The sequence below is a fragment of the Anastrepha ludens genome, chromosome 5, assembly GCF_028408465.1.
Source record: "Anastrepha ludens isolate Willacy chromosome 5, idAnaLude1.1, whole genome shotgun sequence".
Classification (NCBI taxonomy): domain Eukaryota; kingdom Metazoa; phylum Arthropoda; class Insecta; order Diptera; family Tephritidae; genus Anastrepha; species Anastrepha ludens.
In genome coordinates this window covers 116008373-116022957 of record NC_071501.1, presented here as the reverse complement: position 1 = coordinate 116022957, position 14585 = coordinate 116008373, and the positions used below count along the sequence as shown (strand labels likewise).

The 14585-nt window shown below is 34.4% G+C and overlaps 1 protein-coding gene and 1 long non-coding RNA gene across 4 annotated transcripts; one reads left to right on the top strand and one right to left on the bottom strand.

The window, feature by feature from the left end:
* Positions 1-3349: 3349 nt before the first annotated feature.
* Positions 3350-13712, bottom strand: LOC128863530 (uncharacterized). Of its 2 annotated transcripts, XM_054102738.1 has the most exons (7): positions 13427-13712; positions 11608-11693; positions 4817-5164; positions 4673-4736; positions 4562-4609; positions 4354-4476; positions 3350-4266 (listed from the first exon to the last, which is right to left on the bottom strand). In XM_054102738.1, exons 5-7 carry the CDS (start codon positions 4568-4570, stop codon positions 3511-3513), a joined length of 888 nt encoding a protein of 295 aa, XP_053958713.1. In that variant the 5' UTR covers positions 4571-4609; positions 4673-4736; positions 4817-5164; positions 11608-11693; positions 13427-13712; the 3' UTR covers positions 3350-3510. The 2 variants fall into 2 exon arrangements, with proteins under 2 accessions (XP_053958713.1, XP_053958712.1); XM_054102737.1 differs by lacking the exon at positions 13427-13712 and having other exon boundaries at positions 4673-5164; positions 11608-11711.
* On the top strand, positions 6778-9476 carry LOC128863532 (uncharacterized). 2 transcript variants are annotated; one of them, XR_008454611.1, is made up of 4 exons: positions 6778-7698; positions 7822-7957; positions 8015-8110; positions 8167-9476. It is a non-coding gene; the product is annotated as an uncharacterized LOC128863532 (long non-coding RNA). The 2 variants fall into 2 exon arrangements; XR_008454610.1 differs by having other exon boundaries at positions 6778-7957; positions 8167-9475.
* Positions 13713-14585: the final 873 nt, after the last annotated feature.

Here is a 14585-nt window from a genome sequence, read left to right as displayed (position 1 = left end):
TCGTTGATGCGCGCTTCCATTGCTCTGTTATAGTTGTTGTAAAATAAAGATTTCTTGTTATCACGGGCATAATTAATTAATCGTAATAAATATTTATAAAAAGCTTGCTGTCGCATATTTACTTTGTGTGCTAAGTTACGTACATACATGCATACATACATACATATATTAAAGTTAGTAAACAAACTTACTTGTGCATATATAGGGTTTTTCAGTAAGAGCGCTTCAACTTTTGAACATTTTTGAATAAAACTCAAACGGTTTGACTTTTTTAACTAATTTTTTTTTTTTATTATCAAGTTTGAACATATACATTTAAGTATGAAATTCGATTTCTTTTGCATGACCACCGCGTGCACGTTTTACGAAGTCCAATCGTTGAACCCAATTTTCGACCACTCTTTTGCATAAATCGGCCGAAATTCCAGCAATTTCGCGTTCAATATTGGCTCTGAGCTCACAAATCGTCGCCGGCTTGTTACTGTAGACCAATGACTTCACATAACCCCAAAACGTGACGGCTTGTTAAATGGACCGTAAAATGGCCGTAATGCTCTTAAAGTAGCAGCAACAGAACGATTATTTTCATATAAAATTTGCACGATTTGCAATCGTTGCTCAAGTGTGTAGCGTTCCATGATGAAATGTATACTAATGAAGTTTACAAATGACAAGCGAAAAATAAAAAATATTGCGTCGTTCGCCCTCCCTATTGGAAAAAAGTTGAAGCGCACCTATTGAAAACCCCTATACATACATATATTACATATGTACGTGAATACAGCTGTTTTGCTTTGTTCTAATGGGTTGAGGCAAACATTTTTATATCGACATACACATGTGAATATGTATGCATGTAATTGCTTTACAATTTCTTAAAAGATTATATACTATGTACATGTGTATACGAACATGCGCGCTCCATCATATATTCCTCTTACATACAAATGCATTTATTTATATGTACATACATACATATCCTATGTATGTTCATGTCTTTCTCATATACTCTATTTGTTTATATTAAGTTTAATACATACATATGTATATGGTATATTTATTATTGTTTTGGTTTTATAACGTGCCATATCCACATACGGACATTTGCACGTACATATCTTCGTATTTGTTTTCTTTCAGCGCCGGTAAACGAATATGTAATAATTTGGCATTGATATACATACATATGTATGTATGCATGCACATACATACTTATGTAGTTGCAAACATTTTTAATACATGCGTATGTGTGTGTGTAAATATTTTACTACTCACTATGCTACAACGTGTAAATATGTACTAATGTATGTATGCCCATGTACATACGTGCTAATATATTTTATTAACAAATGCAAATACATTCATATACATATGTATGTTTATAAATTAAAGTTAGTGACTCATTAATGTGTTTGCTGCGTTTCACAAATAGTGGGATCTCGTAAGAAGGTGATCACATTGGAATCAATCAATCAATAATAGCAATAAATATATTAATACTCGTACACGTACAACGAACATTTTTGAAATCCTGGTCGTAATGCAAACTAATGCTATGACCCATCACTGCGTGGACCTGCAGGCAGCGCCTTTCCGTTCTGCGGCAACGTGCCACTCCTGATTGTTTCAAATTCTTAGTCAGCAAGTGCTCTCTGGAGCAGTACTCTCTGAGAGCAGAAGCTTGAGTCAAGTGGTGAATCTGTTAACTGCCAGTTGTGATTGCAACTTTTCTTCATCAAACCGGAGTGGTCGTCTGAAACTTTACATTACTTCTCAGTAGAAATAGCATTTACATGGTAAGAACCAGCTTCTGCTTCTTCATAGGATTAAATCCTGTTTATGCACAATTTTATATATGAAATACAATTTGTTTGGTTACAAATAAAAAATAAAAAAAAGTAAATAAATATTAATTATGTGGTAACCAGCCCAGAGTATAACCAGATTGTGCAGTGTTTTATTTAAGGACACGTTTTTGTTGAACTACAGCTGCACCAATCGGCTGACAGACGCTGCAGATCCCATTGAGATTTTAAGCCGAATACAACAGAGTGATACCGCAAGAGAGTACTTGCCCGAAGTCGAAAGTTACGAGTTGCTTCAATCGCATGTAAACAAATAGTTACGTCTCTCATTTTTTCTCCATCTGCATACACAAAAAACAAATATATTCCGATGTAGGCACTTCTTGGACCTATAAAGCAGTGAATCAGAAAAGATCTTCCCGACAATACAGTGCACTCGCGATAACTCGAACTAATTAAAACAGGCGCTGTTCGATTTATCGAATTTGTTCGACTTATCAATTGAGTGTGCTATGTGAAAAAAACAGTCATCGATATCGATTTTTCGATCGATTGTTGAAAATGGAAGCCAGAAGAAAATTTCTGTAGTATAGTTTCGTTATACGAATTACATTTTGGTCCATTGGCTGGATCAATGGTGTCACATTCGGCGGCATAAACATAGTTAAAATTAAACCATCCTCGGACTTTAATTCGATTTCGTTGGGATGTGATGGGGCATTATCAATTAGAAGAAGAGCCTTCTCAGGTAGTCCCCATCTTTAAAATTTTTTCTTACCTAAATATTAAAGTCATTTAACTTGGTTAAAACAATTGTTTTAATGAATCTGGATTTTACCTGCGGCACGAACGAATTATGAAACCAGTCTTTGAAAATCGCCGAAGTCATCCAGGCTGATTTGGAATTTTTGTACTCCACCGGACAGTTAAAATTTTTGAAAACTCGAGGATTTCTTGCTTTGTCAATAACGAGAAGTTTAAGCTTATGGTTGCCGGTAGCGTTAGTGCAAGCCATAAATTGCCTTATCTTTCTTTTTTATAAGACTTATGGTGGACTTGGCTACCCCATATTCCTTCGCTAGAGAAGTAACACTACGTCCACGTTTAATTTTGTTAAGGACTTCAGCCCTCTCTTTTAATGTTAAACACTTCAACCTTTTACGATCCATTACTCACGTGCACTGATATACTACAAATGACAAATTTAAAGCAATTTGGTCAATGCAAGATGTTGTTCCCAGAAAACTAACGGGATATTAACGCCGAAATATTCATATGGACAATACACTAGTATACATATAATTTATATACATATACTATTACATATGTATCTATGTACAAAATATACATGTTTGAAAAGAATGTGTGTACAAATAAATTTGTTTTTTGTTCGAGTTATAGCGCTTTTTTATTGTTCGAGTTACAAAGAAGTCAATAGGGGGAAAAATGTGTTCGAGTTAGCACGTCGTTCGACTTAGCGGCTATTCGAGTTACCGCGAGTGCACTGTATTTAGAAATGCGCCGAAAACTCAAAGAAAAAAATGTTTACATTTAGAAACTAACAAATTTATTCTTCAATGAAAATAAACTCACAAATTTTACTTCTAAGAAGCAATGCCGGCAATGTAATCTTACTATGATTGGAATTAATGCTATGTGTATATACAAATGTATGTATGTATGTGCGTATCTATGTATGTGTATGTTACTTATATTTTAAGTCAATTTCATATTTTTTAACTCTCTCATCGGATTCTATGCGTGTTCCAATTTCAAATTTTTTCAACTCAAATTCATTTTGTAATTCAATTTTTCTAAGCTCAAATTCATTCTGCAACTTTTCTTTTTCAAATTCTAATTTCTCTTTTTCCAATGCTATTTTCTTTTTTTCAATTAACCGCAAGCACTGAAATTTGTGCGCACATGCAGACTTTTTCTTTATATGCCTATGTTTTATGTTTTTTGTACTTGTAATATCTATCGGACTCTGCCTCGATGTTTGTGTATGTAATGACTTCTGTTGGCCTTTCGTATGTGATAAATCATATGAGCTCTGCGAAGTTGAGGGCTGTGGAGTACCAGGCTGAAATTTTAATTCCAACTCACCATCACCCGAATCATAAGGATTACTATCGCACATATTGCGTACCTCTGCGTTCGTGGTGTCAATGTCGTCATTAGCACCCTCATATACAATGCCTGGGCTTACGATTTTGCTGTGTCTAAAAATATCACTGAGTATATCCCAATAGGGTGATATTTTATTAATATACTCCATGACACTTTGCTCTTTTCCGCTGGTCAACAACTGAGAGCCGACGTTTTTTTCTTTCCAATCAACAGCGTCTAAGTATTTCACTTTCAGGTGCCGCATCTTACATTTTAAAGACATCCAGCCGATCGATTCTAGACAGAGTGTGCTTTCCTTGATTTTATTGTAAAAAGCCTCTGATGTCGGTTTCTTAAGTGAGATATTATGCATAAATATGTATGTATGTGTATTTATAAATAACTTTAATTTTTCTTAAGTACGTATGACTGCATTTACCTCAAAGGTTTCAGGTTGGTCTTTGACGGCATCACATACAGCTTGCAGAAGCACTTGCGTTTGAAGGTCTGTCCAGACGTGTGTGGGATTAATCCGCTTGCGTTTACGTTTTGATCCTGAGGTCTAAAATAGCAGAAGAGTAGATACGTAGTATGTACATATGTATATGCATCAGATAATACTTGAATTATTATATTATTGCATTTACCTCATCCATTGCGCGCAACTTTTTTATTTCCTCTTAAGTGCCAGCAAACTAAAATTATGTATAGGTAGTATAATTTATCACTTGTCTATATGCATTTACAGTCATACTTACGCGCGTTTTACCGTTTATCAATTGATATACACAGCTAAGTTTGTCGTGTTTATTTCCCAGGTGGCTGATAAATGAAACGAAAAATGGCTCTCATCTAAGTTTACGGTAAACTTTATGAGCGCATTTTGTTATTAATTTACTCACGCTGCTACACGTATGCAATTGCTACGATACTCGTGGTGAACTTTGTCGAACACTTACTCGTAATTTACTGGCATACCAAAAATGAAAACGTAAATAAATATACCATTTATTAAGCCACGGCTATGTACAGATTTCTTCATGCCATAGAATTGTGGGTGAAGAGAGACTCCTTTCTCACTATTATGAGATTACCAGTGTTGGCAATGTAGAAATATAATTTCTGTGAGGAGGATTTTTCTTTGGAATTAAAGCTTTGTTTGAAAAGTTGAGCTTGGATTGTTGTGGGGTGTATAAGAAAACTCCACATCCACCTCGGAGGTAAAATTTTCCTCTGTGAACTTCTTCCTCCTAAAATAAATTAAAATAATGTTCAATAAAGGTGAGGAAGTCCGATATTTCTATGTACAAATATACATATGTACGTATGTATGTATATGTATGCCGGTGTGACCTATCATCGCCATCAGCCGTCGTTGCATTTTGGCACAAAGCGCAGTGCTTACGCTTTGGTAAAACTACACATGTACATACATATATATGTTCCTATGTATGTATGCAATATTATTGCCGACGGCTTGGTCTCATAAATTTATTACCGTAGATCGGGTTTACTCATAACTTTGCACCCGCCAGTTTGGCTAATTTTTTGTTTTGCTTTATTTTATTGTTAAAAAAAGACGAAAAGATACCCAATGATAGATATTTCTGGAACACTTAAGAAAAAAAAAACAACAACAGAGCACATACACATATAACTTGTACACATGTAAAAAATACAAATAAATCACATGTTTGAAACGCGTGAGAAAATTGCTTTAGGGGTTGAAATTAGTATGCAATCGCTTGAAAGAGCCGGGCTTAAGGTGCCGTCAGACAGAACCGTTTGGAAAATACCATGAAGCAATAATTAAAGGTGATGTAAGTAGCCTAATTTTCACCCTGTGTTAGCCATCTTGAAGCTACTTAATAAATCCGTGTTGTCCTCTTGGAAAAGCTACTTTTTATTTCAGAGCAAATTCTAAAGAAAAAGTACTCAAAAGCGTAGAAATTAAAAATTTTGCTGAAAAAGTTAGCAGGCAATACTGTTTTGCCTATTCCATTTTGCTTAGACTTTCGCATCTTTCAATTCTATTGAAAGTTCTATGAAAATTACATTGATAAATACATATAGGGTTTTTCAGTAAGAGCGCTTCAACTTTTGAACTTTTTTAAATAAAACACAAACGGTTTGACTTTTTTAACTAATTTTTTTTTTATTATCGAGTTTGAACATATACATTTAAGTATGAAATTCGATTTCTTTTGCATGACCACCGCGTGCACGTTTTACGAAGTCCAATCGTTGACCCCAATTTTCGACCACTCTTTTGTATAAATCGGCCGAAATTCCAGCAATTTCGCGTTCAATATTGGCTCTGAGCTCACAAATCGTCGCCGGTTTGTTACTGTAGACCAATGACTTCACATAACCCCAAAGAAAATAGTCTAGAGGCGTCAAATCACACGAGGGCGGCGGCCATTCGACCGGTCCATTTCTGGAAATAATGCGCTCATCGAACTTACTCTTCAACAAATCAATTGTAGCGTGTGCTGTGTGGTTTGTGTGTCTAAGTCCATACCATTCAATTGCGGCCAAAAATAATCGTTTATCATGTCGCGGTATCGATTTCCATTCACAGTAACGGGGCGATCGTTCTCGTCAACGAAAAAATATGGGCCAATTATGCCGCCGGCATGTAAACCGCACCAAACAGTGATTTTTTCGGGATGCAACGGTGCCTCATGAATCACGTGTGGATTGCTTTCTGCCCAGTAACGCATATTTTGCTTGTTGACAAAGCCATTGAGCCAAAAGTGAGCTTCATCACTGAAGATGATTTTTTGGAAAATTTATAAAAATTCATAAAAAATTTGCACGATTATTTTCATAAAAAATTTGCACGATTTGCAGTCGTTGCTCAAGTGTGTAGCGTTCCATGATGAAATGTATACTAATGAAGTTTACAAATGACAAGCGAAAAATAAAAAATATTGCGTCGTTCGCCCTCCCTATCGGAAAAAAGTTGAAGCGCACCTATTGAAAAACGCTTTATATATGACACAAATCCATGGGAATAGTTAAGTTAAAAATATAAATAATTAAGTACCACTTATAAAATAACATAAAATTATTCTATGGCTTACAACGACCTTTTTCAATTTTTTACTACATTTTCAGAAAGGGGATAAACTTATGCCCTTTTTCCCTTGCTTCCAAATTGCATCAATGGATTAAGTAGCATCCGAAATCAGTTGTCAAACTTTACTTAACCTTGTATAATTGAATCATGGGAAAATACTGTTTAAAAAACGAATCGAATGCTGAAAAATTGGATAACAAAATTCCGAAATTATTTCTGGAATGTTCGCAACTGAAACTAAAAATGTTTGATGCGAGGCCGCAACTGAAATCAACAATAACATAATAATAATTTTGTTGTTGCAGTCAGCTAATTCTTTTTGCTTTCGAAATATGAGAACAGAAAAATAAAAATTTGTGAAACTTGCATACATGCATACATACTTATATGCATATGTAAATACTTACATGCATGTGCATCATATAAATATCGACGAAGAATTCGACTTAGTGGCAAAAATAAATAAATGTATATATGTTTATATCTATATAAATGTAGTATGTACGTTGGTGTGAATCAAGCAACAGAGTACTTAAAATAAACAAAGAAACGTATGTACAACAACGATGTAGAGGAATCAGAAGGTGTGGCCAAATATAAGACCGTTAACCGGCTCCAAACGATTTTGAGGGAATCAGCTGACTTGCTGACGCAACAAGGGACATCTACGCAATTTCGAATGATTGCTGAATATATACATATGTATTGTATATAAATTTTTGTAATTGAATAACAAAAATTTAATTAGAAATAATTCATATATAAATAATTAACGTAAAATAAAACATGTCCCATAAGTTTTTTAAATTATACTTATTTTACCAGCAAAAATAATCCAAAAATATACGCGGATTACTAACTGCATAAGTAACATATGTAAACAAGGATACAGGAGCCTGATATATGGAATTGTTTGACGCTAACGCTTTCCTTAATATGTAATCAAAATATTTTACACATGGTAATTGAGTACTGGGATAAGCTTTCATATGCGCCTTAATTTAGCTGTAAATTTTAGGTACCGTTATCCATGCATTGCTTTGTCTTTGATTCCAGCGAAATTTATGTCACAAAAGTTAGTATACAGCAAACAATTGTTCAGGAAATAATTAAAGTGAGTATAAAAATTTTGGGAAGTACGTTTTGTATTAATTTTTGCGACATTTTTAGTAATGGCACCAAGAGGAATGATTTATTGATGATTTAAAAAAACTGATTATAAAATATCACAAGGAACATACATAAATCATTGCGAGAAATCGGTCGTTTGACACATATGTAGGAGTTTTGCTACAGTTGAAAAGATTGGGAATAAATATAAAAGTGCGGGAGGCACCACTAATAAAGAGCGTTGTGGGCGTCCGCCGCTTTTAAGTCCCAGAGAAAAAAGCTTAGTCGTACGAAAAATCAGGACAAACCCCAAAATAAATGCCCCCAAATTGAAATCTGAAGTTGAAAATGAGACTGGAAAACAATTAAGCCACCCAAACTATTCGCCGGGTTTTGCATAGTGTTGGTTATCATGGGTGCAGTGTTAGGAACTAGTCCTTCGTGAGTAGTGTCAATCGGAATAAACGGATTTCATTCGCAAAAGGTCATGAAAAATATGACCAAACGTTTTGGAACCAAGTCATATTTTCTGATGACTGTAAGTTCAGTATCTGTGGATCTGATGGCCGTGAAAAAGTTTGGAGAAAAGTTAACGCGGAATTGGATCCAAACAATATGACTGGCACTGTGAAGCATGGAGGTGTTCTGTGATGGTTTGGGGATGTATGACTGCGGTGTTGGAAACTTGGGATTTATCGAAAATATTATGGACCGATATGGTTACTTAAATATTTTGAAAAATATTTTAAAAGAAAACGCTACGAAATTGGGCCTTGGAGCAACGTTTATCTTTCAGCAGGATAATGACCCAAGCACACATCCAACATTGTACGAGAGTGGCTGTTATACAATGTGCGAAAACAGCTGAAAACACCTCCACAGTCCCCGGATACTAACCCAATCGAACATTTAAAGCGGCAAATACGTTAACATCTCATTAGAAATAAGGAACAACTGAAAAACGTCCTTCAAGAGGAATGGAATAAAATACCACCAGCTGTAACTGAAAACTTGGTGAAATCAATGCCATCACGACTTAAAGCAATTGTAAAGTCTAATGGTTATCCTACCAAATACTAGGATTTGATTTTAATTATGTTTTTGATTTCACAAATTAATAATATGATGAACTGTATACTTACATTTGAGACATGCATTTTTTAAAGTTTTATATAAAAAGCTATAATTTGGTTGCGTTTTAAAATTTTGTCATTATTTGGATTAAATATGATTTTTGTATTTCATTCATGTAAATAAAACACAATTTTGTTATAACTTAGGTTGTTTGAAGGAATCGATTGGGGGAAAATTGAAAACGTATCCGGTGTATACTTATTTCTATTACTAACTGTAAAATGAATTGAAAATTATTTAAGCCAGATGTTATGTATGTTGAGTCTGACTGCATGGGTACCGTGTCCGGTTAAGACCACTATCGAGAGGTACGGTCACGTTGGAGCCTTAGAAGCACCAAACTCACTGCTTTGCATTCCTGTGTTCTCCCCAAGTACTCGCTGAACTAAGAATATATCAAATACAACAACGGTAAGGCCTCTCTTTGCATGGAATGACCACCTCACGGATTCTCTGCCTGCCAGCTCATTATACACAGTTTTCGGCAATGATACCCTAGTAAGCTTGATAGCGCAGTATTCAAAAGCAATCGAGAAGAAAGTCAAGCATTCCAAAATTCATTTCAAACTCATCATCAATGAGTCGGCTTTGAGAATAAAAGAAGAGATTATTTTCCAAGTGAGCACCCAATCGACTGCTTTTTTGATAGCATATGGCTTCGTTTGAAAAACACCATAGTGATCTAAAAAACCAAATTTCAGTCTAATGGAGAGCTACTCGTAGAGCTACACCAATTTACTCGTTCATCTTCGATGAACTGCAAATAATGGTGAACAAATGCACTGAATCCTATTAAGTCCTGACTTTACATCTCTCCATTCCTGCATTAAGGCGATGGTGGATGGAGAAGGATCGCTTGGATTCAACGTAGATGTATGGCACATTGATTAGTTACAGCAGGCACGAACTTGAACATAGAAACTTCGAAAGCCCGCAATGCCAACGAAACCCAAGGTTCATTTGCTAATTGGCATAATCAGATGTTGAGCTGACAAAATCGCAGAAGTTTGTTTACATTTCTGTGTTATCGTACAACATTTACTTTGTATTCTTTTCCAAGAAAAGTATTATATTACTCATATTAAATTGTATTTTAAAGCGTTTTTTTTTTTTTTTGCTTTAATTGCTCCAGTTGTTATCGTTTAATTTTTCAATATATTATTTTGAATTTTTTTAGGGGCTGACTCACTTCAGAAATGGTTAAATGCGTATCAGTTTATTCACATCGAAATTCTGAAACATTGAACCCCGTAAGTCCATATACATACATACATATGTGCATGTGTATGTATGCATACGTAGAGCGCAAAACTGATCGACTCTCATCCTTGCACTCAATCGGTGAACTCCTATTATTATGCGTGAAAAGAATTGTACGATTTACAGATTTACAAGGTTGGACTTCCGAACAAAATCGTTAGAGTAACTTTGGCTGTTACTTCATAAAGGATGTGACATTGAGAGAGGCGAATGAAATTAATGGTTTCATGTATAAAGGTAAAGTGAGGTTATTTGCCTTCCAGTCAATGGCTCTCCAGACGGCAACGCAGTAGCATTGTCAACTTTTTCGTATATGACCAACACCATCTCAGTTTTTGTCGTTGTAAATAATATCCCCTCTTACATCAGCCAATCAGCTGAGCGCTTTAAAATCGCTGAGAGGCGGCTAACGGTCTAATGCTGGTCACATTTTCTGTATCATCTCCCCTGTCGAAAATAAGGACAAATCAAACGAACAAACTATTCAAAATTTTGTAAACTTGTTCGATGAAAAACTAATATGGCTGGTGCGATCCCGATGACGTGTTGAGTAACAACTTCTAAGCTTCTACAAAAACTAAGCAAAATCTTAAATCTTGCTAATAGAGCTCTTAGGAATCTATAACCTGCAAGTGGAGTGATGTTGGTATTGTAGATCGGCCTAAGTTAATATATGTAAAATTATGTCTTGGCTAACTGAGCTCTTGTAGTATGTATTTCCAACTTATTTCTCAGTTTGCCTTTTGCTACTGGGTATGTACGTACATATGTATGTATATAAGTATTTGCATGTGATTTTTTTTCTATTTTTATTACGACTTGTGTTTTGTCTTTTGTGTTGTGTTTTTTTTTAGAACAAATAGTAAAGAAAAAATATGTGTCGGCTTCAAATACGGCCTTTTATTTACTTTTATTGCTTCATTGGGCTTATGTTTGTTTTCCTTCAGAATTACGTACATACATACCTATGCATGTATATACAAGTTTACATACATATATGTGTGCTTTGTTGTGCTTTGCTTAACAGGTTCTCAAGCTAAATTTTTTATATACATACATACATGATTTTTTAAATAAAAATATTGAGGAAATATTGTATATACTTACATACTCGTATTTAGCTACCCAGCTAGAAACTGTAGGCCTATTCCACACTCACAGCACATAAATAATTCCCGTACACAAACAAATGGCTAATAGGAAGAAAAAATGGAATGCATTGGATCGTAAGTGACCTATTTTTTGAGTGTCAAGCTGCATATAGAAATAGAAAATATCGTGGAAATTTTTGAAAATATATGAAGCAAAATATTTTCTTATATAAAAATAACATTTGTTTTTTTCTTATTGAACTCACAAACGAAATCATATGAGTCTACAGAATATTGCCAAATCTGTCAAATAAAAACAATAAATACAAGCGGTCCCGATGCTTCTTAAATTCCGGGCACAAAATCAGGTTTTTTGAATTCCCGCTCTTCGGGACATCATTTTAGTCTATTTAACAGAAATTGTTTCGTTTATTCTCCAATTAGTAACTCAAGTCCGGGCTATGCAGAAAGGAATCCTTGTCTACGTATACAAGTTCAACCCCAGTAGTCAATAATGATAAATCTCGTATACTATCTGAGAATAATTAGATGAAAATAATGAAGTCGAATAAAAAACCAAAGCACAGTCAAGTGAATCAGGAAATAATTTGTTCATATTCAAGTTTTGGTGTTCATGTAGGGGAAAGTGAGACTGAAAATGCCATTTCATTTTGAGGGGAAGTTGCAAGATTTTACTGCATAAATTTTTACTTGTAAGAATTTGCAAGTGAGAAAAACAGCTGATCGCAAAATAGAAATAAACACGAATTGCAAATTGAGTAAAAATTCTAAATTTAAATAAAAACGGTGAATGTATGTAAGTAAGTAAGTAAATATATTTTACATAAAATCTATAAAGTTTATCTGAAGTCATATATTAAATAGGAATCGGCAAATGATATTGAGGTATGTATACACCTTTTAACCACAGCCTCCAGTCACCGTTGCTGCAGTTTCCGAAATACAAATCGAAAGCCTTGAAGGTACATATGTACCTTTTTGTTTTTTATGCTTTTACTTTTTGGTTATTAACTAATTTGGCAATATAGATGGAAGAAAGCTGTGATTGCCACAGCAATATTGGAATGTTCTACATCTGACAACGATGATGAAATGGAACAAATTATTGTGCATTTTTATTTGCTTTTTTTATTTAATACGAGGTAGCTCAACTGTAAAATATTTAATTTTTGTGATTTTCTCACAACAACAATTTAATCGGCTGCTCGTAAATCTTGCAAATTGTTACTGGTTTTGCATTCATGTACTTTTCTGTTATTTTTCTCTTAGAGTTGAATTCGCGGAAATTAAGTTACTGGCAAGTTACTGAATAATTTTTACATAAATAGGTTTATGGAACCACTTGGATTATTTTAGAATAATACATAAAGTTTAGCTCGTAATAAAACCTCGCAATTTAAACAGCGGTTTGTCGAAGAAAATTTCCAACTGGGCGGCTAAATTAATATACTACATTTGTACATATTTATTTGCATTGTATAGGTAGTCAAGTAGGAAACGTGTCGGAACTACCTGTTTCACAATTTCATCATCTTTGTTGTTTGTACATACATATTTAAAATTCTACTTGCATTTTAATGTTCTCATATTTTTTCGCTTACTTCCTTACTTTATTTATTTCCAAATATGTAAATGTATTCCTTATAATTGTATGGATTCTTCTCGTACATACATACATATGCGCAATTCTAGGAGGTTTTGTTTTCATTTCTCATTTGTTGATTTTATTCGAATATTATCAGCTGGTTTCATATGTATGTATGTACATATTTCTTCGTTTGCCTTTCGACAGATAGAGATTAAAACAAACTAACCTCATCATTATCGCCACCTTCAGTCGAAATGCCGGTTCGTCCTATGTACGCCTATTTTTAACTGAAATTGCGTTTTACTTCAAACAACTGAGTTTCAAATACCTTCGAAGAGGCACTTAAATCAATTATCAATAGAATACAAATAATAATAGACGAGGGCAAAAACATTTACTTTTAACGCGCAATAATTTGTTATCAATGCGTATGGTCGTTGAAAAATTGTCAAGGCAATATTTTATGGGCTCCTCATTCCCTACACTGCTCCTCTCAGACGTCGTATTAACTATCTGACGGGAGACCTTGTTTTGTACTTGTAAATCAAAAAGATATGAGACCATTTAAAAATATTGGGAACAGTCCTTGATTAAAAAATTGTGAGAAAACCGAAAATTAACAGCATATACCCCGTTATATGTACTTCGAGTTCGCTTCGATATGCGCAACCGAGTTGAATCACCCGATTTACACACGGAGACATATGGAAGGGAGACACTGGAAATTCTCTTTTCATGTCTCATTCGCGGCCACACGGGCAAAATTGTTTTCGGCAACATTTTGACATTTAATGCTTTAGCATCGCCTTGTTTAGCATCGTCTGGTTCGGATGTATTTTCGCACGCGCTTACATGTAAAGCAGAGAGCGTACGACAACAGTTTCTTAAATATATGAATGAAAAATGCAAACTGGTTAAATAATAAATAATTTGTTGTTTTGTTTATTCAAATATATTTATAAATTCTTATACTTGAATAAAAAAAATTAAATTAAAAATATTGTACTTCATACATAAATAATTAACTTAAAATTAAACTGAGTATCTAGAAATGCAGGGAAAAATTAGAAATCAACATAAACATGTCCCATAACTATTTTAAATTATTCTACTTTACTAGCAAAAATAATTGTGCATTTCCCAAGCAGCGTTCGTATGTTTGTCATCGTTGTTATCTTCCGTTTGCTTGAAAACCAACACATAACTTAGAACTTTCTTCCACGAAAGAAGAAAACGAATGAAGCAACTGTCAAAAATTGCTTTAAGATTGGAAATACGAATAAGAAGCACAAAGCGTGTCGCCAGTACAGGAGACAAATTCCCTTCTCTCTTCCGCGGCCGTCCTTCACCCTCCAACAAAATGTTTCCCTTCCAGAGGAGACATC

Excerpts from the sequence above, each read along its gene's own strand:
- LOC128863530 (XM_054102738.1), bottom strand. Across the intron at positions 4,267-4,353 it reads ACCAACCTGAAACCTTTGAG|AAACCGACATCAGAGGCTTT; the intron begins GTAAATGCAGTC and ends ATCTCACTTAAG.